General features: G+C 45.8%; 1 protein-coding gene across 4 annotated transcripts in view; it reads right to left on the reverse strand.

The window, feature by feature from the left end:
• The window catches only part of ASTN2 (astrotactin 2), an 874,248-nt gene that overhangs the window by 552,463 nt on the left and 298,985 nt on the right, over nt 1–22,800 (reverse strand). For all 4 annotated transcript variants that reach the window (XM_019454036.2, XM_019454034.2, XM_019454035.2 and 1 more), the window contains one exon: nt 15,742–15,849. In XM_019454036.2, coding sequence (XP_019309581.2) covers nt 15,742–15,849 — 108 coding nt within the window. The remainder of the gene's footprint in view (nt 1–15,741; nt 15,850–22,800) is intronic.

Raw genomic sequence — 22,800 nt, forward strand, 5'->3', positions numbered from 1 at the left:
GAGTGAGCTCCCCATCTCTGGAGGAATGCAAGCAAAAGATGGGCAATAGTCTGGGGTGAATGTTCTAAAAGAAATTTAAACTTTGAAATGGGGGGGCAGGCTTTTTCCTTTAAGGTCTTCACTAGCACTGAAAATATCACAGCCTAATGCTTAGTTAATGATATTAACGTACTGTGTAGTTTCTCACTTAATTCTTGCCACCCAGCAAGATAGGCAAGTGTATTCACACTCCTACTTTATAGATTGGAGACCCAAGATGCAAAATAGCTCAGCTGCTCGCTCAAGGTTGCACCCAGATTGAAGGAGACAGAGCAAGAATAGGAGAAGTTCTGGTGAATCAAACTCTTAAACTCCTTTCTTCATGTTACACAGCCGGCCTCCCATCTCTGATTCTACACCTGATGGCAGAGCCCCAGCCTAGTTCATATTGATTGCAGCTGTCCCTTCCTTCCTCCCCAGCCCCTGTCTCTGTCCCCCGCCTGCTCCTCCACATGTATTTACGCTGGGCTGCCTGGTAACAAACGGCTCGTTACCATGCGGAAGGCGACAGCCGGGCGATTAGTGAAATTTGTTACCCGTGCGTCTCTGAACAAAATTAAATTAAAAGTGCTGCTTCGCTGTCAAGATAAGGGCCAAGCTGCTGAGATAATTTTTCACTCTCAAACACTCAATTACCCAGTGAGGTTGGATCAGATACAATCAAAGGGGGAAAAAAAGAAAAAAAAAGAAAGAGAAAAAAATAGAGAGAGAGGCAGGACCTCCAAGAACAGATGTAAGAGTTGTTATCACTCACTCTGGCCAGGGATGTTAAAGAGGCTGTTGCCATGGTGATGGGGTTGGACCACATGAGACAGGTAGGTGGGTGTGGCCTGCGACTACATCCTGCAATAAAGGAGATGCTCTCCATCCCCATTGTCCTTGCCTTAGGCCAGATGGTATCATTTTTCACTTGAATTATTCCAACAGTCTCCTACCTGATCTCCCTCACCCTTCTTACCTCCCCCATCCGGTTAGAGTGACCTTTCTACCACACAAATCTGAAAACATCGCTCCTTTGTTGAAATCCTGTGATGGCTTCTCACTGTCATCCCGATGAAGTCCAAGTCACGTAGTCAGTGTCACCTCTAGCTCTCTCTCTCTCTCTCTCCTCAAACTTGATATTTCAATGAAATGAGCCAGACATATCCCTCCCTCTCCATGTCCTCCCTCCCCCTTTCCTTCCCTCCTTCCTTCCTTCCCTCCTTCCTTCCTTCTTTCCTTCCTCCCTCCCTCTCTTCCTCCCTCTCTTCCTCCCTCCCTTCCTTCCTTCTTTTTCAACAGGGATTCTTTTGTGAGCCTATAGTATGCCAGGCACTCTGCTCAATGTCACTCAATTCCCAGTTCCCTCTGTCGGGGATAATCTTCTACCTTCTTTCAATCAAGAATACCATCTTGTTCCTCAAAACTCAGCCTGGGAATTTCCCATGCCAGCGTGTCTATCAGGATTCCACTAAGCTGATCAGGTGCTCTTCCCCTGTGCCAGCATGGAATTCACTACCGTCTCCTCCTCCATCACAGTGCTTTCCACACTCCAGTGTCATGGTCTACTGGACTGTCTCCACCTACCGAGACTGAGAGACCCGCAAGGGCGAAGTCTGTGCTTCACTTATCTGTGTACCTCCTGAGCCCACTGAGCGGGCTTCCAGGAAGAATCTTGTAAACTGAAATCACCGTGGACTTAAATGGTGAGATGCCTGTTGTAGGTCTCTTCTGGAGATCGGAGAAGCCTCTTTCCTCCTTGTTTTCGGTTCTTTACCATCCTTCCTTTATGTGTCAGTTTTGCTCCTCTGGAGAGCCATCCTTGACATATGGACCCTATATCTCAAGACTACCACTCCAAACCTCCTCAGTCATTAGCACATAGCTTACACTACATCATCTTTCTTTTGTTAAAAGAACAAAAACAAAAAAAAAAAAGATTACTTTGCAATTAGAATCACAGGTTGCAGAGCCAAGGGCACCATAGAAGTATAATCTATTTTGCTAAAGAGAGACTGAAGCCACAGATTTTGATTGATCTAGTATTCCTCATTATTTCTTACTACCTCTGCAATCTTGAAAATACCTTCAGGGCAAGGATCACCAGTCTTACCCATCTTTGATGTAGTTCCCTAAACTCTCAATGAGGGCTACACCTGGAGATCTTCGATAAAATATTGGAGATGCCCAGGCATCTATTAAATCAAACTTCGGGGTGAAGTATTTGTTTCTCAAGCTCACATATGCTTCCTATGTACATAGGGATATGAACCATGCTAAGAAGGAAAAGTAACCTTTACTCAAAACATCATTCAAGGACAGAATACAAGGAGATCATTCTCATGGTCTATGACTCCTTCCACCTGGATCTTTAGTTTTGATTCTTCTTTATCCTCTTTTATTCTTACTCCATAGGTGAAGATGAAATACTTTCATGCCTCCAGGGGTCCCAAGACCAGGCACACTATGGTTTAAATGAATAGCAAAAGAGGGGTGGACAACACTTTTCAAGACTTCAAACCAATTTAAACACTTCTGCATTCAGCTGACCTCGCTACTGAGATACATTCTCCTAGTGTATAAAGTGAAGTGGGCAGACCTGAGGCTACCAGCTACCCATCACTTACCACCTGCCACGGACTGCGCGGAGTGCTTTCCTTGTACTATTTCTTTTCAACCTCAAACTCATTCTTAGTGGAAGGAACGATGCATGTGCCATTACACAGTGAGGAAAGCAGGAGCAAATAGGTGAGAATGACCTTCCCAAGGTCATTCTGCCAAGACTCATAACTGCCTGAGTTTGGCTCCAAAGACCAGAAATTAAACATAGTACACTGGGCTACCTCCAGCAAGTGTACTTACCTCAAACCCCTTGTGGGGACAGACAAGGTATAAATGATAAACAGAAGGATAAACAAATACATACGTATATAACATATGGTGATTCACCCGCATGTTTTTTAAATAAATTGTTCTGTTTGTCCTCGAAAGTAATTATCATGGTTTATAAATTCCGCCCTTCTTAAAAAAATCATTCTTCACAATTATCTTGTTGCATAATATTCCATCGAGTTGATACATCATAATTTACTTAGCCATTCCCCTATTGTTGGATACTCAAGCTCATTCTAATTTGTCAATGTTACAGATTATGCTACACTGACTATCTTCAGGTTCACAGCATCATGAAATATGGGTAGTGTCATGGAAAAAATATGGTCATGATAAAATGTCAAGTAAAAAAATGAAGCGCAAAAGTGTGTGTCGATTATAGTTACAATGATGAGAAAGAATATATATGTAAATGAGGATGGGGAAAAATGAAATAGCCTCTTTGTTCTAGAAGGTTCTTGCTAGTTTCTGTTTTTCTATTTTCCTCTAGTAGTATTATTATGAATTTATATTGGTGGAAAAAAGTAAAAGAAATAGGCATGTCATCCACAGTGGGATTAAATCATCTTAGTCCTCAGAGTGAAGAGGTGAACTTAGAGGTCAGTGGTCTTGCCTTATTCTGGGGACAGCAACCAGAAAAAGAGCTTCTGAAAGGCTGGAACCATGTCTTATTAACCCATGATTCGTAAGAAAGCCATACTGTTCCTGATCTACAATGGGTGCTAAGTGATAAAAGGATAGAATTTCAGATCTTGAAGAAGCCTCAGATATAATGTATTCAAACACCACATCCCAGCTGAATAGATGGAAAGCCAAAAAGACTTGCCCAAGGTTCCCCCAAAATTTGAGTGCAAAAGCTAGAGTTAATGCCATGTTTTCTAAAATCTACTCTAATTAGAAGAAGCAGATGGTTAGCAAATTCACTCCATGGAAGCCACGGAAGAAAAGTCCCCCATCAGTCCCAACACAGGATGGGCTTGACACACTGACCTGGGGTACTGTACAGTGTGATGCGTGTTGAGTTAGTTACAGATCTCCCTCAGATCCCTAGGTCCTGCAGCCTTTAAGATGTTGTCATGACAAATGTCTCTGACCTGAGGCATCTGCTTCCTTCCCAGGCAGCATTAAGTGGTTTGACTATACCTGGGACATTGACAGAAGAACACTTTCAAACCTGGGTCCATGACTGAGGGACACATTCTGGGCCTCCTTCTGGTCTACACCCTCTCCTAGGATTGTCTCCTCCTGCCATGCCTTCATTTACCACCTGATGGGAATTCTAAATCCAAAATGGCCCCAAGATTCTCACCCCCTGAACACACCGTGCATTCCCCTCCTCTTGAATGTGGGTGAGACCATGAATATGATGGGATAATACTCTATGATTAAGTGTAGGGATTTTTCAGATGTAATTAAGGTCCCAAATAAGTTGACTACAAGTTGATCATAAAGGAATTTATCCTGGATGGGTCTGACCAAATCAAATGAGCCCTTAAAAGAGGCATTGAAGGAAGAGCGTCTAAGAGATGCCCTCCTGCCTTGAAGAAGCCAACAGTCATGCTGTGAACAGCCCCCATGGGGCTACAAGAAAGGTCCTGATGGGGGCCTCTAAGACCTGAGAGGGTCCCTGACTGACAGCAGCAGCAAAACAGGCACGTCAGTCATACAGCAACAGGAAATGAATTCTGCCAAGAACCACACCACGTGCGTTTGAAAGAGGGCCCTGAGCCTCAGCGGAGACTGAAGCCCCAGTTGACTCCCTGATTTGAGACCCTGAGCAGAGAACCCAGTTGTGACATGACTGGACTTCTAACCTACAGAACCGCTGTGAGATAATCAACGTGTGTTCTTTGGAGCTGCTATGTTTGTGGCAGTTCATTACACAGAAAGAGAAAGTTAATACACAGCCCCAGAGTGCTGGGCCTCTCTCTTCTCTCAGTGAGTGCTCTCCTGCACTCAGAGACGGCCGGCATCTCTATCGGGTAGTCCTACAGGCACCTGAGAGGCAGCGGCTCTCACACCAAGCTTACCCCTTCTCTCCTAAAGGTCTGCTGCTCCGCCCTTCCCCAGCGCTATGATTCTCTCTCCAGCCCCTAAGCCAGAATCGGATGCTCATCCTCAGCAATCCTCGATGGCTCACCTTCTTGGAGCCAGACAGTCATTGGGCTCTAACTTTGTTTCCACCTGTTCCTGACAGGCAGCCCTTCCCAGGTGCTCTCTTTCTACCTCAACAGCCTCCTAACTGGTCTGCCACCTCTAGTCTGCCCTCCTAATGGCACTTCCTCCACTGTGGAGAGAGTGATAGGCTTAAAACAGAAATAGGATGATGGCTCTCTCTTCTTCAAAAGCCTTCTTGGGCTCCCCATTTCACATAGGTTCAAGCGCAAGCTCTCTCTGGCTCATGAGGAGATGCGTTCATGGTCAGCCCCCATGCATGCATCCCTCAGGTAGCAGCTTTAATGTTAGTTCTTCAAAGATGCCTATCATCAATTTCCCCATTATTTTAGTTCCCTCTGTCTTTTCTTGTTCAAAGGCACTTCTCCCCATTGGAAATGATATATTAATGTATGTATTTATTTGTGAAATACTTCTCTTCCTTCCCTTTTCACCCTTGCAAGACTGCAAGACTGATGAGAGGAGTCACATCATTGGTCTATTTGTTATGATATACCTGGTCCTTACCATAGACTCTCAGCAGAATTAGGTATTTAGCAAAATATTAGTTGATCAAGGGAATGGATAAAAATGAATGAACTCGGTATTCAATGTCTTTCTTGATCCACTCCCAGCCTTTTTTCTCACTATCTTCATTCATATACCTTATACTCCAGTGACACACAATTCCACTTAGTAATCATAAATCCTGAAAAGTGGGATTATCACCTTCATTTTTGAGAGGAAGAAACCAAGGCCTGGAAAGTAAATCAATTTGTCGAAGATCACCCAAAGTGAGAGTTGGGGACTAAATAAGGTCACGCGTGCAAGCATCTTGCAATGTGCTTGACACATAGCAGGCGATCTTGACTGGTAGGTTTCACCTCTTTATCTGGGAAAGAATTTTTGCAAGGTAAGAGAATCCTGGCCGTCCCGCAGGATTGCAAAAAAGAAAGGGGATGACAGAGTGTTCATGCTTGGGGCGGGAGGCAGAGAGTCGCAATCTCTCAGTGTAAGGAACAGGGGGGAAAATCCTGCTGAGCCTAGTTGAAAAACAAGAAAGCGAGAGAGACTGATTATTCCTTCTCGCTACTGTAAGCAACTAAAAACGACATGTTTGCTTTATCGCCTTTGGTCTCCCATTTGATTCCTGACAGCCGTCTCCCTCCCTTCGATGCAGGGCTGGGCTGTCAGGTGCTGAGCTGGCTGGCATCGCAAAGGAGGAGGAGAACTGAGAACAGTTTAAACAATATTTCAGGGACCATCTCGGGCTTAGGGAGGAGTTTTTGAAGTTGTCTGCCTCCTTCATTGCATTCAAGGAACCCTCATTTGTCAACATTGCTTGATGTTTCTGCAGGTTGGAGAGAGGTAGTCTGGGTGGAATCTTTAAGAGGAAAAGAAAACCCAACAACAACAGCAACAACAACCAAACCAAAACAAAACAAAAACAACCCAATGTCTACCTCCTCTGAGGTTTGAGGGAAGGGAGAAAAGAGAGACATCAGACAGTGGGATTTTTAGCCCTTAACTATTCTGAATACATAATCTTATCTTCTCTAATGTCTCAATAAATGGGGCCAAATGCAGGTGTACATCAAAGCTAGGTTTCTGCATTCGACTGTTCTTTCAGTAAGAGAAATCCAAACTCCCAGTCTCATCTCTCCATGAGGGCAACTGGAATCTCTCCAGATGGTCTGCATAAGCTACTGGAACCATCCAGAGAAAGGTATCCACCTACTGCAAACCACAAACAGCTATCTACCAGACCGAGAGTTGTGATAAGAGGGAAGATCTTCCTACAGGCTAATACTGGGGTGTGGTGACAACAGACTTTGGAACTAACCAAAATGGGGTTCAAGCTTCAGACCCGCAAGGCCATTTTGATTCTGTGACCTTGGAGAGGTCACTCTGTCTGCTGTTAGTTTCATTCTTTTACATATAACGCAAGGGCAATAACTGATCACGTAGGAAGTTTAGTGACTAGGCAATAGACTTGGCACCAAAGCAGCATTTAATGAATGGTTTCGATAGACTGCTACTCCTCTTAATAACTGTTACTCAAGCTCCTGGCTTGGGAAAGGGGGGATACACTCAATGGGGGCCCAATGGGGGCCCAATGCCAGAAGAGGAACAGGGATGTGCTGGGGGCTAATGTGTCAAGAAACGCATAGTTTTCTCAACTCTGGATGAAAGTTAGAATCTGGAAAGGATTTTATACCAATACCCATACCCCTGGACCAGGCAATCCCATGTAATGGGCCTGAGATAAGTATATGTAACTGGTGTTTTAAAAAGCTTTCCAAGTGATTCAGAGGTTTAGTTTGGCCATAAAACCACCCAGTTCCAACAGTCCTTACCACACAGCTGAGGACAGCTGTCCTGCTGTTGGCTCTGACCTGACCCAGGTTTCAGGACTCACTCCAGAGCGTCCAAGCTTCTACTTAGGCCCTAAATACCCAGTCTCCCCAGCTGACCCTGTCATCTATTTCTGAAAAGAGATCCAGTGCACAGAGCCTTGGACTTTGTGGCTTCCTTTGTCCTATTCTCAGTGCACGGAGTGGTCCTAGGGTAAATTCTGGATTGCTCAGACTATGTCTAGACAATGGTTGTGCACCCCAGCCTGCAGCTAAATTCTTCCTTCTTACTGACAGGTTCTTCTCAGTGATGTGATGGTAAATGCTTAACAATGAGCTCTCCAAGGAGGAAGGGGAAGCTTCCATTACTGTGTTTGCCAGTTTCCATGGTGTGAATACATCCACTGCAGCTGATGATAAGCTACCAAAGCGACATCACTCAGAGCAGAATTGGGAATGAAAAGCACAGTAGGCTCTTACAAATTGGTCTGGGTTGGTTCCAATGTAGCAGTGGAAGTTCTATCTTATGTTTTCCTACTGGGACCAAATACCAGGACTCCCACTGCTGGTGGTGCCCTGGGAAGGCTGGTCCCTATGGGCACCACTTTTGTCCTCCATATTGAACTACTTCTCAGTTCCTGAGTTGGTTCCGACCACTCTTATTCGTGGTCCTAGCTCTTCCCAGGGCAGATGGCCATGGAGGACTTAGAGTTGACGCCAGGAAGTTGTCCTGGATCCGATCAGCAGGCTTTGTGCATCAGCAAGGACATAGGTATCTGCCTCTTGTCTCTAGCACATGCCTTGTTCTAGGTACTGCGGTACATGTCTCACGCGTTACCTCAATCACCTAATGGTCTGGTCAGATTTTAAAACCAAACCACTTAAGTGCAAATCCCAGCTCTCCTTACTCCATGGTAGTCTAGATCTCAGCTTCCTTATCTGTAAAATGAAGATGAAAATAATCCCATCCGACGGTACTCTTCCAAAGCATGTGGGGTGACGCATATAAAGAGCACAGACAGGTGTAGAGAAAGTTCAGTACATCACATACTGTGCTTCCTGTCTTGTCCTCTTCCTCCCTCCTGGTTGTCTACTTCTCTGTCAATGGACACTCAGAATAGTATTACCAACATGAACTTAGAGAGCATCCAGTTTTACTTCCTTGGTTGACAGAAAGGAATCAGAGGCTCAAAGTCTTGGTCAGTTCTCATAAACAAACACCTGGGATTGGAACCTTCCAGTAGTCGTGGCACTTTGTTGTGCCAAGCACTTTGGTGCTTCCTCCCTCCATTCTTGTCTCCATCTTTCCCACCCAGCTCACCCAGCACCCTTGCTCCCTGGCTTTCCACCCTGTCCTAACCTGCCCCGGTTTTCCCCATCCCCATGTTGAGGCCCTGGGATCACCAGATAAGCCTACCTCTGCTGGCATGCTCTCACCTGTGGGCCCCCAGGTAACCTTTTGTCATGCTGTCTTCTGTATGAGTTCCTGCTACTGGGGAGGAGCAGACCAGATGGGTCAATGAGGATGGGGGAAATAAGGACTTTGGAGCCCTGCTTCTCTGTCCCCTCCATACCAGGACCACCATTCCCTCCCTCCACAGCTTGGGTACTGGATCACTCTTTCAAGGTCACTCTAGATACAAAGGCTTAGAAAATGATTAAATACCTAGCCACCAATCTTTGGTGTTTACCCTTTTCTGAGTAGAAGGTCCTAGAAGGGTGCCCTGCAGGCTAGCTTAAAGCATCCTGCAGGTGTGCCTGTGGAAGAGGCTGACCTCAGGCAAGGCACAAGGACGCAAAGGGAAAACCCATATTGCAATGTCCCCAAGAGGTCAGCCCAAGCAAATTCATGTTCTTACTGAAAAGGTTTAGTCTTTTTTTTTTTTCTAGAAGCAAAACCAATGTGCAGGTCAACACATTGGGAAAAAAAGGCCATGAAACCATGTGTGTCTGAGGCACTCATTTTGCTGTGCTTAACTGGTTACCATTTAATGAACGGTGATTGCAAGGCAGGCACACCCAGCTAAGTATGTCCTGTGCACACATGATCTCCTTTAACCCTCACACCAAGCTTAAGGAAGAACAGAACGACTAATACTAGACTGATCTTCCTTAACCCAGGACAAACTGAGGCTCAGAGAAGGAAAGTGCCTTTCCCTAAGCCACACAGCTAGGAAACAGCAGACCAAGGGCTTGGACCCCTACCTGCTGTTTCTGAAGCCAAGAATTAGCCTAGAAGGACAACTGTTGACTTAATACTTTGGTCTGGAAATAATTTCAAACTGATGGAAAAGCTGCAAGTATAAGAACATCTGTACGGCCTTTGCCCAGATTCCCCTGCTGTTAAAATTTTGTCCCATTTGCTTTGCCAGTTGAAAAGGCAAACACTGTCACCTTGGGGAAAAGGCTTCCCTTCCCTGAGCCTTTGTTTCTGTATACATAAAATGGAACGAGTCCTTTCTTTAGGAGTGAAAAAAATCCTGTGCTCTGAAAGGAAACAGTGGCTAAAGGATGGGGTGGCTCCTGTCTATTTCTCTGGCCCATGTGCCATTATTCCCCAAACCACAGACCTGGGCTCTTCCCAGTGTCTGCCATCGCTCCCATTTGTGCCCCCCTTCCCCAGAGCACCACGTAGCCTCTCCCCTCATAACGGGAAGGTACTGATCTGTTAAACTTTCATGCCACCCCATTCCCACTTCCCAGAGTCTCTGCTCCACCCTGGCATCCTCCCCTTCTATTTCAGGATGGTCTCCTACCCTCAAGCCCCAAAGGCGTCAATTTCTGCACATATGGCTTGAATTTTCCCTCACCTGTCCTTTTCCCTTAGGAGAGGATTAATCCATGTTTGCACATGCGTGCATGCAGGCAGGGAAAATCAAAAAGAAAAATTCACATATCCATACAGTTTAGCAGAAAGTTGAGTTTATAATTCAAGAGTTCTTATCACTCACAGAACATCTCAGTTTAAGAATCACATAATTAAGGGGCACCTGGGTGGCTCAGTCAGTTAAGCATCTGACTTCAGCTCAGGTCATGATCTCGCAGTCTGTAGGTTCGAGCCCTGTGTTGGGCTCTGTGCTGACAGCTCAGAGCCTGGAGCCTGCTTTGGATTCCGTGTCTGCCCCTCTCCTGTTTCCCTGTTTGTGCTTGCTCTGTCTCTCAAAAATAAATAAACGTTAAAAATTAATAAAAAAGAATCACAGAATTAAAACTACCAACTAAAACAAAGATATAGGCAAAAGCAGGGGCGGGCAGCCATGCTCTGGTTCTCTCTGCTGGGGAACTAATTGGCAAAGCTTAGAAGAAAGTGCATGAGATTGGGAAGAAGAAAATGTGGGTTTCTGAAACTGGCTGGGCAACCAGCTAATGAGAAGACCAAAGTCCAAAGAGGGAGAGATAGTAGCCCAAGGCCACAGGGCCAACCGCACAGAGTCGGGCTGGGAGGCCCCTGCCGGGTGCTTGCACTGTTGGAACCATCCAGCAGCTGTAGCTGCTTTGTCTGCTGCTCAGCACTGTGCCTGGGGCTGGACAGGCCATCTGCACTTCTCATCTGGCCCTTCAATTATACACTAGCTTATCCTGATCAGCACTGCTTCTCTGTGTGAACTGCATCACCCCCTAGGAGATGATAACCACCTTGAGGCTTGCAGCCTAGGCCCCATTTCCCACAATGCCCAGCATCATGCTTAGTAAGGTTGTTTGTTTCATAAATATAAGTTAGACTCGAATGAGCTTCAGAGTTGGTAACATGAGGCATAAATACTGTTGTTTGACAGATAGGAAAACTGAGGCTTCAAGAAGACATGTGCTTGGCAAGGGTCACTAAGTGAGTCAGTGGTAGGGGTATAGACTTCAATACGTATCTCCTAACTCTGGGTCCACTGTCCTTCCGAGTGTCATCTCTGGTTAATAAAGGTGAAATTCTTCCCAGTGGGAACCTATCATATCCAGCTACTTCATTAGTTAATCCTGTGGGGTACAGTCAGAATTGTCATACCCCAAACAAGTGATGGATTGAATGATTATTTATTTGACCATACACAGACCTCTGTGCTTGATAAATAGGCTCCTTTAGGCAGCAAGATCATGCATGATAGGAGATCAGATTCATTACACAAAGCATTCTGAGATTTCACTCAAGTGTCCTGGACCAGTCCTACAAGTGAGGGCCACCTATATGATGTGGGGGTTTTAGGGTAGGGGTGAGCAAACTGTGAGCGACAGGTGAAATCTGGACCAGCATCTGATTTTGGACATAAAATTCCTTAGGACACACGTATATTCATTCATTTATGTGTTATCTTTGGAAGCTTTCAAGGTACCAGAGCAAAGTTGAATAGTTTCAAAAGTAACTGCATGGCCTGCAAGATGAAAAGGTTTATGAAGTGGCCATTGATATTAAAAAGGTTGCTGACTCTTGATTCAGGAAATCTCACCAGACACACACATCTTGGTCTCTCAGTCCCTATTCCTCAGGTTCTTTGTCCCTCTTCCTGTCTGCCCACTCACCATATTGATTACTACTGTTCTCTGCTTATGGGTTCCACCTGGTTCTCCCAGACGCCTTTGAATGACAGTCCTGGGGCCCTTACAAAAAACCAGAGCCTCAAGGAAGCCAGGGTGGAATCTCAGACTATCATAAATCTCCTTTCCAGTCGCTCCTAGTGCCAAAAATGAAATTTCAGCTGACTTAATTTTGGGTTCGGGATGTTTCCAAGGAAAGGGGAATTTTGGGAGAAAGGAAAAAAATTCGGAGTCCTGGAACCTCCCATCTCTGGACTTGCACTCTGGGAGACAGGTGTCAACAGCTCTATTTTACATGGAAGGCGATGCCGCTCACCCATGGCCACACCAAGGGGATGAGGTAAAGGCAGGATTCACAGCCAGGTGTAGCTGACTCTAGCACCTTCTACATCAACATGCTAGAGAGAGACTAGGTAGGAAAACCCCATTAGATGTTCCCTCTCTCCTCCCATCCCATGCCTTCTCTCGACCATTAGCTCTAGGTGTATCCTTCTCTGCTGGGGAACCTCCTGAACTTGTCACATCCCTTCAGATTGCACACACTCCAACCGTGCTCAAAGAATCAGGCAGAGTGGGTTTTCAACCTCAGGAGTTAGGCCCTCCTCCCCACTACCTGGCATGTCCTTCCCTGGAGGCCTTGAAGTACAAGAACTGGGCAGCACTGAGGCCTCAGTCCTGCTCACCAGGGGCAGACCCTTTTCTTGCACGTGGAAATGGAGTGAGCAAAGACAAGAGAGGCTGACAGAAAAGCAGCATCTGCCCTGGGCACTTATAATAATCCAGACACCGGGCCAAAAATTTCTTTCATTCATTCGTTAGTCGTTCATTCAAATATATTAAGCCGGTGCCCACCCCGGACCCATCCCCATGTTAGGTGCTGGGGATGGGAAGGTAAGTACAGATGGCAATGTGCCTCTCCTTGGGGTGCTTCCAGCTCCGTGGAGGATACAGACATCGCCCAGAGAACACACTGGTAAATAGAATATTAGAGTGGGGATGAAGTCTGCAGGGTAAGCACGCAGGAGCTACCACATAAGGAAACAGCAATCAGGCATGGGATGACACAGCGGAAGGCATACCATTTAAGTGGAGATGTCCCAGCGAGTCCAAGGGTGGCGCGGGGGGTGGCTGTTCCAGGAAAGTTCTGGTGGGACAGACGTGGGAGTGCTGGAGAAGAGGCCTGGGTGGCAGGAGGACACAGAGCCCGGGGTAAATGGGCGGCCAACCACTCAACACATTCATCCGAAACGCAGAAGGAAGGACTGAAGGCTTCTTAGCCAGAGAGGCAACATGATCCCTACTTACATTTTCAAAATGATCACTCTGGCTTCAGGGTTGAGAAGGGACTGGAAGACACTAAGTGACATGGTTGAGAAGGGATTTTAGCTGTTTTCAAGCAAAGGATGGAGGTGATACCAACTGGGATGAAGGTGATAAAGAAGGGAGAGCTTGCTGCTGGGGGTTGTAGTTATAAAGATGTTCAGGCTCCAATTTAATCCTCACACTGACCCCAAGAGGGCGCTATCACTACCTCATTTCAAACCAAGAATACCAGTGGAGGTTCAGTCAGTTTAGCCTCAGAGTCTTGATTTCAGCTCAGGTCATGATCCCGGGGTCCTGGGAAGGGAGGGAGGAAAGGAGGAAAAGAGATAAGAAGTGCGGGATAGAGGAAAGGGGGAAGAAAGAAGGAAGGAAGAATCCCCCAGGAAACAGCTGGAGAAGAGAGGGGAGAGAGTGGTGGGGAAAAGGGCAAGAGAGGAAGAGATAATAAGGAGAGAAGAAGAAACAGAGAAAATAGAAGAGAACAAAGGAAAGACGGAGGGATGAAGAGAAGGAAGCCTGGAGACACGAAGGAGGGAAGAAGAGAGGAAAAGGGGAGAACAAGAAAAGAGAAACAGAAATTAAACAAGCAGGCAAGCAAGCCAGCCCAGGACACTGAGAAGGAAGAGGAAGACACAGTGGGAGCCAGAGGCAGAGGGAGGGAGAAGGGCTTGCCATCAGTGGACACGCAGAGGGACAGAGTGGCAGCCGTCTGCTGGCAGGAGGGGCCAGGAAGGAAGGTAGGAGAGGATGCATCCCAGCCGTGTCCTCCCCACCCTGGAAACACAGCCTGGCCTTCCGCAGTACATGGAGGCATTGGGCCAAACTGTTTATCTCCAATCTGGTGGCTCACATTTGCTTTTCTTTTTAAAGTTTAACTCCGATTTACAAGGGGCGTGCTCTGTGATGGATGTTTTTCCAGTTAGTTGTAAACAGCCCAGTCCTGCAGAGGAGACCCACCAACTTCCCCAGCCCTCATTCTGGCTGCTGGACTGGGGGAGGGAGAAGACGGGTCAAGAATATCATCCATCACCAACTCCAAGATCCCCAACACAGCAAGATACCAGTGAGCCAAGGCTCGGGAAGGGGTGAGAGGCAGGCCTGATTATTCCAAGGCTGAGAAACCTTCCAAGCTGATGTGTCAGAAGAGACACTCCCCACACAGGGCCTGTTCGATGAAAGGTGCCAGGGTACGGAACATAAGGAAACCAACAATGAGGGCTGAACTCACATTACTAATGTCTACCTTAGCAGGTGCCATGACAAATTTTTTCTGTAACTTAACCAAAATTCATCTCTAGGTCTATGAAGGCCATTTCACCGATGAGAAAACTGAGGTATAGGGAAGGTAGATACCTGCCTAAGAGCAAAATTTGCCCAGAGAAGCTACATGACTCATGATCTTTGAATGTCCACCATGCATGCATGGAATGCATGCAAACTGTTTCACGACGGAGATTCTTTCCCTCTTCCCTACCCTGGGTCCTTCTTCAGCCCACTTTGGTGCAGAGGTGAGAGGGCCACATGCCTTGATTAGTTGCCAGAGGACCCTTGCTTCTTCCTGGGCCTGGTCCAAGCCCCTGGATCGCTCCTTAATCACAAGCATGGATTACAGGCCTATGCCCCTCTGTTCTCTTCCAAGATTGCAACCTTGAATTTGCTATTTCCCCATCATTAGAAAACACTCAGGGATGAGGAATTACATTCACGGGTGAAATACGCTCTATTCTCCCCTCAGGAGTATGTGTAACCATCAAAGAACAGTGGACATCAGCATCAAGGTTGTCGCCCTTTCTGGAGTGCCACTTCTGCATCTGACGTCTCCTTACCTTTAGTGTCACTGAGAGAAATAATGATGCATCAATACGGATTTCATCTGTTGAAGACACAGTCCAGATAGTCAAAAGGAGTCCTCTTTATAGGAACCAACTACAGAACTTTCTCTCTGGTCCTGGTTGTCAGGTAAAGAGAATTTCCTGAACAAATGGTTCTAGCCCATAGACCCTGCACATTTTATTGCTGAGTATGTTTCCTTCTGGACTTTGATTGCTAAATCTCTGCATTAAATTGCCAGCTCCTTCTAAGAACTACACAACACAGGATGGCATAGATCACCTTGCATCGATCTAACCTGGGTTTGAATCATTTTCTTTATTCTTATTTTGCTTTCAATCTGATTCCCTTCGTTATTTCATTTCCTGTGCTGGATTTTTTTTTTTATAACTGCATGAACTTAAAAAAAAAAATTCTTCCCCAAATCCTTTGGGGAATGACGTAGGACAGAGAGCAAATAAAGAAGCTATACAAGGACCATCCCTGGTGTAGCCAGGGTTTCGGATGCCAGGCTGCATTAACCAGATCAGGACAAGGTTGGAGAAAAGCCGAGGTTTGTGTCTGAGCACAAAGTCTGCTTCCCAGGCATACGTCCTGCACACGCTAGTTCTGGAACCTTCCGGAACCTTCCCAAGGACTCCCTTACCTTTGCTGCGGCGGCGACTCCGGTACTGCTCCGTGTAGAACGTCAGCTGTGTTTCGTCATCTGCCTCTGAACCTGAAGTCCCCTTGGTTCTCCCAAAGCTGATTCCCCCTGAAAGGAACAACAATCCATTAGTCATAGAGGCCTCCTGGAGCTTGTTAAATCCCTCATCCGACCCAAAGATCATCAACCCCATCACCAGACTTCTTTCTGTAAAATCCCAAGTGACCCAGAAGCTGGCATGATTTATGGAAGGAGTTTGGGCTCTGCAGCGAGGCAGATCTGGGTTCTAACCGTGACGTGGTAGCCACGAGCTGTGTGACCTTGAGGGACACCTCCCCTCTCTGAGCCCTGGGTTGTTTCTTAACCAAACGGGGACAGTTACTACTGACCTTGTAGGGTTGCTTTGAAGATTAAAGGAGATATAATATATAAAATATCTGGTCTGTGGTGGGTACTAACTGACAGCTATGTTTTTGCTTCATATGATGAGCCTGCCTCTAAAAAAACACTTCGGGTAACTTAATTTCATACACATTTCAAGCAAGTGCTTACTAGATGCCAGGCCAAGAGTGAGACACTGGAGATCCAAAGATAGATACGGCCCAGTCCGTGCCAGCCAGGGGATCGTAAGCTAGTCAACGAGATAAATGGGATCCTAAGGAGCCTTTAACCTAATTCATGGTTATGTTTTTCCACACAATGAGATGCTGAGAACATGGGGGAGAGCAATCCATCCCCACACGGAGGACCTGGGAAGGTTTTATGGAGGAAGGGGGATTTTAAGTCAGGGCTGAAAGGATGAATGGGGCTTCAGTGGCAGAAAATGGAGTTGCAGGTAAAGGGAAGAGCCTGAGCATCCCTGGGGACAGGAAGCGGGGTGGGCAGAGGCCATGCTGATGGGAGTACTGACTGGAAGGATCACTGGAGCCACACGGTGGAAGTCCCTGAGGGCCACACTGAGGACAAGGGGCCTTCCTATGGGCGTCACAGAAGGTTCCAGGGCAAGAGGAGTTCATCAGCTGCACATGCCACGACCGATACCACAGAGGCCTCAGAGTGGGTGCCGCAGAGGGCAAGCAGGTGCAAGGCTCAGTGATCCCTTTGCGAGAGGCGACGAGGGTCTGGGTGAGGCAGGGGACATTGAGGATACAGAGGAAGAAAGGGGAGCAAGGGCTGTTTAGGGACACACTCAGGAACAGGAAGGCCGATGGGCGAGGCATTCACGCTACGAACAGTGGATTCCAAAAGTGATAAAGAACCAGAGGGATATATGCCAAAATACTAGGAGCAGTTAATTGTGCAGGGAGGAATACAGATAATTTTTATTTTCTCTGTGCTACACACACACACACACACACACACACACACACACACACACACACATATGTAATCACTAACAAAAAAGCACAGAGTGTGTGAAGAGAGGGATTAAAGCATTAGTAAACTCTGTGCCCAGAGAGGATACAGTCAGGGGAGAGCTGCAGAGAGTGTTGGGGGCACGGGGGCGGGCAGGGGAGCAAAGGGCCTTTGTTTGGGGAAATTGCCTCAGGTACAGAAGCTTCAGACACTGACATCGATAGACTGTCTCTGGAGGAGACTCAAAAACCTAGTAGAAGTGGCTGTCCTGGATGGAGAAGAGGGTGAAGGTTAGGGATAGTGGGAGACCACTTGTCACTACAAATATTTTGTAACTTTTGAGTCAAGTGCCCTACAAACAAACCTATTACCTGTTTGAATATCTTACGCGAGGAACAGAAAAACATACATCAGAGGGAAACACTGCTCAACTCAAGAGAGAGTTTCCTATGTCATTTCCTCTATAGGGCATCTGAAATGGCATTCGGTATATGGAAACCCTGCCTGAGACACTCTGTCTACAATATGGTTACTGTGCATGCATTCATCCATTCCAGCAACATGCGGAATGATCTGCTTTGTGCCTAGATGTCTGTATGTTACTGCCTACAATCCTCATCATGAAATTCTCATAAGGAAAGTGTAATTAACAAAATAGATCATGAAAGGCACAAGGACCTGTGTGGGCAAAGTTACTTAGGGGCCAGAGGTCACACAGCTGATGAGTATGAGGATTCAGATTCAAGGCTCGTCTGTCCGGCTCCACATGTGAGCTTTCTAGATGCAAACTGCTTTCCTGGAAACAACTCAAGAGGGAACCTTAGGGAAGGCAGACAGTCCTTAAAGCATCAAGGCACCAAGTACTATGGTAGGAACTTCACATACGCCTTCCTATTCCAAACGAACAGTACTCCTTGGAGGGAGGTATATTGATATCAGCCCATTTTACAGATGAGGCAACCAAGGTTGAGAAGACAAAAGTGATTTGCTAATAATGAGTGAAGTAGGACTTGGTACCCACGTGTAACCGAGGCCAAGTTCAAATTTTCAGCCATTTGTGACACGCCCTTCCCAAATTAATGCTCTGGAAAATGGAAAGATTAATACCTGCCCTCTCCCTCCCCTGAGACAGCATGTTGTAATGGATGGGAAAAGTATAGGGGACAACAATGTCTGATCTTTGTCCTCAAATGTATCTTTGGCCTTGTCCCTGTCTCTTAGTGTAAACATCACCATTTCCCAGCAATTAAGGATAGGGCCTGGAGACAGCAGGAGACCCTAGATTCTGCTAGACACAGTCCCTCACTTAAAGGATCTCCTTTGAAAGGGAGATGGCATGGCCCTGTGGACACTCTGGAAGCAGTGGAAGAGCAGAGGTGTCCAAAATTCAGTTTTTACATTGCCACTGAAATATTTTCCTGTTACAGAAAAAGGGAAGAGGGAAAAAGGGAGGGAGGGGAAAAAAAGGGAAGGAAGGAAGGAAGGAAGAAAGGAAGGAAGGAAGGAAGGAAAGGAAAAGGAAAAGGAAAAGGAAAAGGAAAAGGAAAAGGAAAAGGAAAAGGAAGGCTTTTGGTCATCTACACATAATTCTTGGCCAACAGGAAAATGAAGGCATAGGATAAAATAGTTGCTTTATGTGCAGGAAGCATCTGTCATACTTCCTGCTGTGTCTGGGGCAGCAGAAAAAAAGGGAGGAGTCTGTCCTGTCAGGAATCTACCTCCATATCCCCTTCAATTCTCTACCTTACCCCCTACTTAAAGCTTTACAGCCAAATCCTCCCTCCCTCCCTTCCTCTCTCTCTCTCATTTTCCTCTCTCATTTTCCTTCCTCTCTCCTCTCTCTCTCATTTTCCTTCCTCTCCCAAACAAATGACCTATTATGTTCCTGCCATGGTGACCATGACAGACAGGAGTCGGTTCTTTCTCTATTGGGACAGTCTAGCAGGTGTGAGAGAAAGTCGCCAGACAATTCTAATACAATAATAATAATAATAATAATAATAATAAGCTAACTATTACATAGCACTGTCTCTGCCAGGCATTGTTTTAACCCTTTACCTGTACCGATAACTCTAGGAGGTAGGTTGCTACTTTTATTCCCTTTTTAATGGATGAGGAAATGAAGGCACAAGGGAAGTAAGTAATTGGCCCAGGGTCACACAGCTTGTCAGTAGCAGAACCACAATGCAAATCCAGGCAGTGACTGCAAAGTCTATTCCTTTAGTCTCTATGCCAGCATACAATAAAATATGAGCAGATAGCTCATGTAACAGCTATCCTTACAGGTAGCTGTAAGGAAGGCATTATGAACCTTGTCTTGCTGGTGAAGGAACCATGTTTCAGAGAGCTGATGGCAGATAGTAAGTGAGGGAGCTGAGACTGAACCAGGTCTGTCTACCGACAAAGCTGGTCTCATGGCTAAAATAACCTGGGGAACTATGCTCGTGTGTGTGTGTGTGTGTGTGTGTGTGTGTGTGTGCGCGCGCGCGCACGTGTGCGCCTGCGAGAGTGTGCATGTGTGTGTACCCAGAGGCAGAGAAGTGGCAAAGCTTGACGATTTGATCTGAGAAGGTTAGCAGGTGTGTTACCTCCCCCAACGCCAGGGAGCATTTGCTGCTTCTCGCCACTCCTCTCCAAGGGACCACCGAACTTGTGCTCTTGGTAGGACTCCATTCAGGCTTCGCTAGATCCTAGTGATGCTCCACCATTCCACATGCCCAAGCACATGGAGATCACACCCCTGACTACCACGAAGTCTTCTCCAGTCCCTCCCCACTCCCACACCTCTGACCTCACCTCCTTCCTGTAGGTACCAAGCTACCATTCCCAAAGTAGAAGCTGAAGATCAGAGAGGTTTTCTCTCCACCAACCTGTCCAACAGAAATATAACGTAAGGTGCATATGTCATTTTAAATGTCCTAGCAGCCATTTTAGAAAGGGAAAAACAAACCAGGTTAAATTCATTTTCAGAATATGTTGTGTTTAATGCAGTATGTTAAAAAATCTTGTGATTTTATTATTTTTTTATTTTTTTTTAAAGGAGAAATCTTTTAGATTTCTTTTTTTTTTTTTTTTTAATTTTTTTTTTGAGACAGAGAGAGACAGAGCATGAGCAGGGGAGGGGAAGAGAGAGGGAGACACAGAATCCGAAGCAGGCTCCAGGCTCCGAGCTGTCAGCACAGAGCCCGATGCGGGGCTTGAACTCACAGACCGTGAGATCATGACTTGAGCCGAAGTCGGACGCTCAACCGACTGAGCCACCCAGGCGCCCCGAAAAAATCTTGTGATTTTAATATGTAATTAACATAAGATTATTACTGAAATATTTTATATATTTTTTCATGATAAGTTTTAATAATCCAGTGTCTATTTTATGCTTACAGCATATCTCAATTCAGACTAGCTGCATTTTAAGTGCCCACTATATCAGAGCGCACACTTCTGGAGGCATTAGAAAACAGATATTACTAAGCATAATTAAGGGCCAGGATCCGAGTACAAGAGAGAGATGAGTAAGTCACAGACCCCACTAAGGTGTTGAATCTTTTTTTTATTTTAATGTGAATTGAATGAAAAATGGTGTAGCTCAGGTCCCATTAAAAGACAATAACCATTGTCTGTGCCCTCAAGCACTTAGAGTCTAGTAGGCTTCTACACTGGTTTCATCCATGAGCCAGGAGAGGTAATGGACTTTTGTAGAAAGACACCAGGGTACTGGAGTCAGGCAGGAGGTCCGATCTGAGGTCTTACTTATTAGCTGTGTGAGCTTGGGCGAGGTACCTAACCTCTCTGAATTCATCTTTGAAAGGGGGGGATAATAAACTCTCAGCTCACAGGGTCATTATGAGGGAAATGACATAATGTATGTAAACAGCATAAAGACCAAAGAAGTGAGGGGGAGGGCACATTCCTCATTTATTCAATACTTGCCTGAGTTTAACAGAAGAACAGGAAGTGCCACTGGGTGGGAGTACTAACTCCCTGTCTATTGTGACATCCTATGGAGGTGGCAGACACCCAAGTCATATAGCCTCTGAGTGTCCATATAATCTGAAGGGGACACAGGCCAATTACAGACTGACTTGGAAATGATTCAGATGGATAGAAAAGGGTCCCCTCTGCTAACATTTTAATATGAAATTGGTGATTTAGTGAAGTAAAGTGCAGCCAATAATTACACAGGAGTATTCAAGTATTTCCATTTAAGGGCTGAGAAAAAGGGAGAATGGCCTGAGACTGGCAAGAGAAGAGAAGACCCAGCAGCTTCTTTGTCCTTGTCTCATGGGCCCCTGGTTCCTCTGGTCCTGAAGGGTCTGGAATACAGCCTGAAGAAGACGAGCTAAGCACATTCTCTAGTGTGATAAGCACTGCTCTGGGCACTTTATATGAAGTAGCCCATCTACACTTCACAAGAGGCCCGAGAGGGAAGAATCACCTCGATTTTATTGAGGGGCATGCCAACATTCAGATTCTCAATGTTGCTTATCGGAGATCACAAAATTTGCAAATGGCAGAACTGCCATATTTGAACCTTACTTTGTCGGATTCAAAAACTCTCTGTTCTCATGAAAAGATGAGTCATTATTAGTCACTAGGGAAATGCAAATCAAAGCCACAATGAGATACCATTCCATATCCAGTAGGTTGGCCATAATCAAAATAATCAGAAAATAACCAGTGTTGGAGAGGATGTAGAGAAATGGTGAGAATGTCAAATGGTGTAGCCACTATGGAAAAAAGTTTGACTGTTCCTTAAGAACCTAAGCCAGGGGTGTCTGGGTGCCTGGTTGGTTAAATGTCCTACTTCAGCCCAGTTCATGATCTCATGGTTCATGAGTTCTAGGTCCACATTGGGCTCTATGCTGTAAGCACAGAGCCCGCTTCACATCCTCTATCTCCCTTTCTCTGCCCTTTTCCTGCTCATGTGCTTTCTCTCTCTCTCTCTCAAAAAAAAAAATTTAAAAAAAAGCTAACCCCAAAATTACCACATGGCCCAGCAATTCTGCCCCAAGGCATTTCCCAAAAGAACTGAAGATAGGGTATTCAAATAAATACATGCACATGAATGTTGATACAGCAGTATTTACACTAGTCAAAAGGTAGAAACAACACAAATGTCCATCAACTGATGAATGGGAAAACAAAATGTGGTCTATCCTTACAATGGGATATTATTCAACCATAAATGGATGCTCATGCCTGCTACCACATGGACGGACCTTGCCAACGTTCTGCTAAGGGAAAGAAGCCAGACATAAAAGGTCATATACTATATAATTCTATTTATATAAAACATCCAAAATTAGTAAATCTAGAGACACAGAAAACAGTGGTTGCCTGGGCTGGGCAGACAGAGGAGAGGAATAGGGAGTGATTGCCAGTAAATATGAGGTTTCTTTCTGGGGTAATGGAAAGGTCTTGGAACTCCACACAGGTGACGGTTGCACAATCTTGTGTGCTAGGTGACAATAAATTATGCACTTTAAAATAGTTAATGGTTGATTTTATGTTATGTGAGCTTTAACCAAAAAAAAAAAAAAAAAAAGCCAAAACAAAGAGGCCCTCTGACAGGGAGGAGGCAAGTCAGGACACAGAGGGAGGACTTACAAAGCCATGTTGCCTGGTGCTAAGCTCAGGCATTCTGAGTCGAGACCCCTTGGGCCACCTCAAGTAATCACGACACTCACTCCTTTATGCATTCAT

This window comes from Panthera pardus, unplaced genomic scaffold (genome assembly GCF_024362965.1).
Source record: "Panthera pardus isolate Hobbes unplaced genomic scaffold, ASM2436296v1 HiC_scaffold_20, whole genome shotgun sequence".
Taxonomy (NCBI): Eukaryota; Metazoa; Chordata; class Mammalia; order Carnivora; family Felidae; genus Panthera; species Panthera pardus.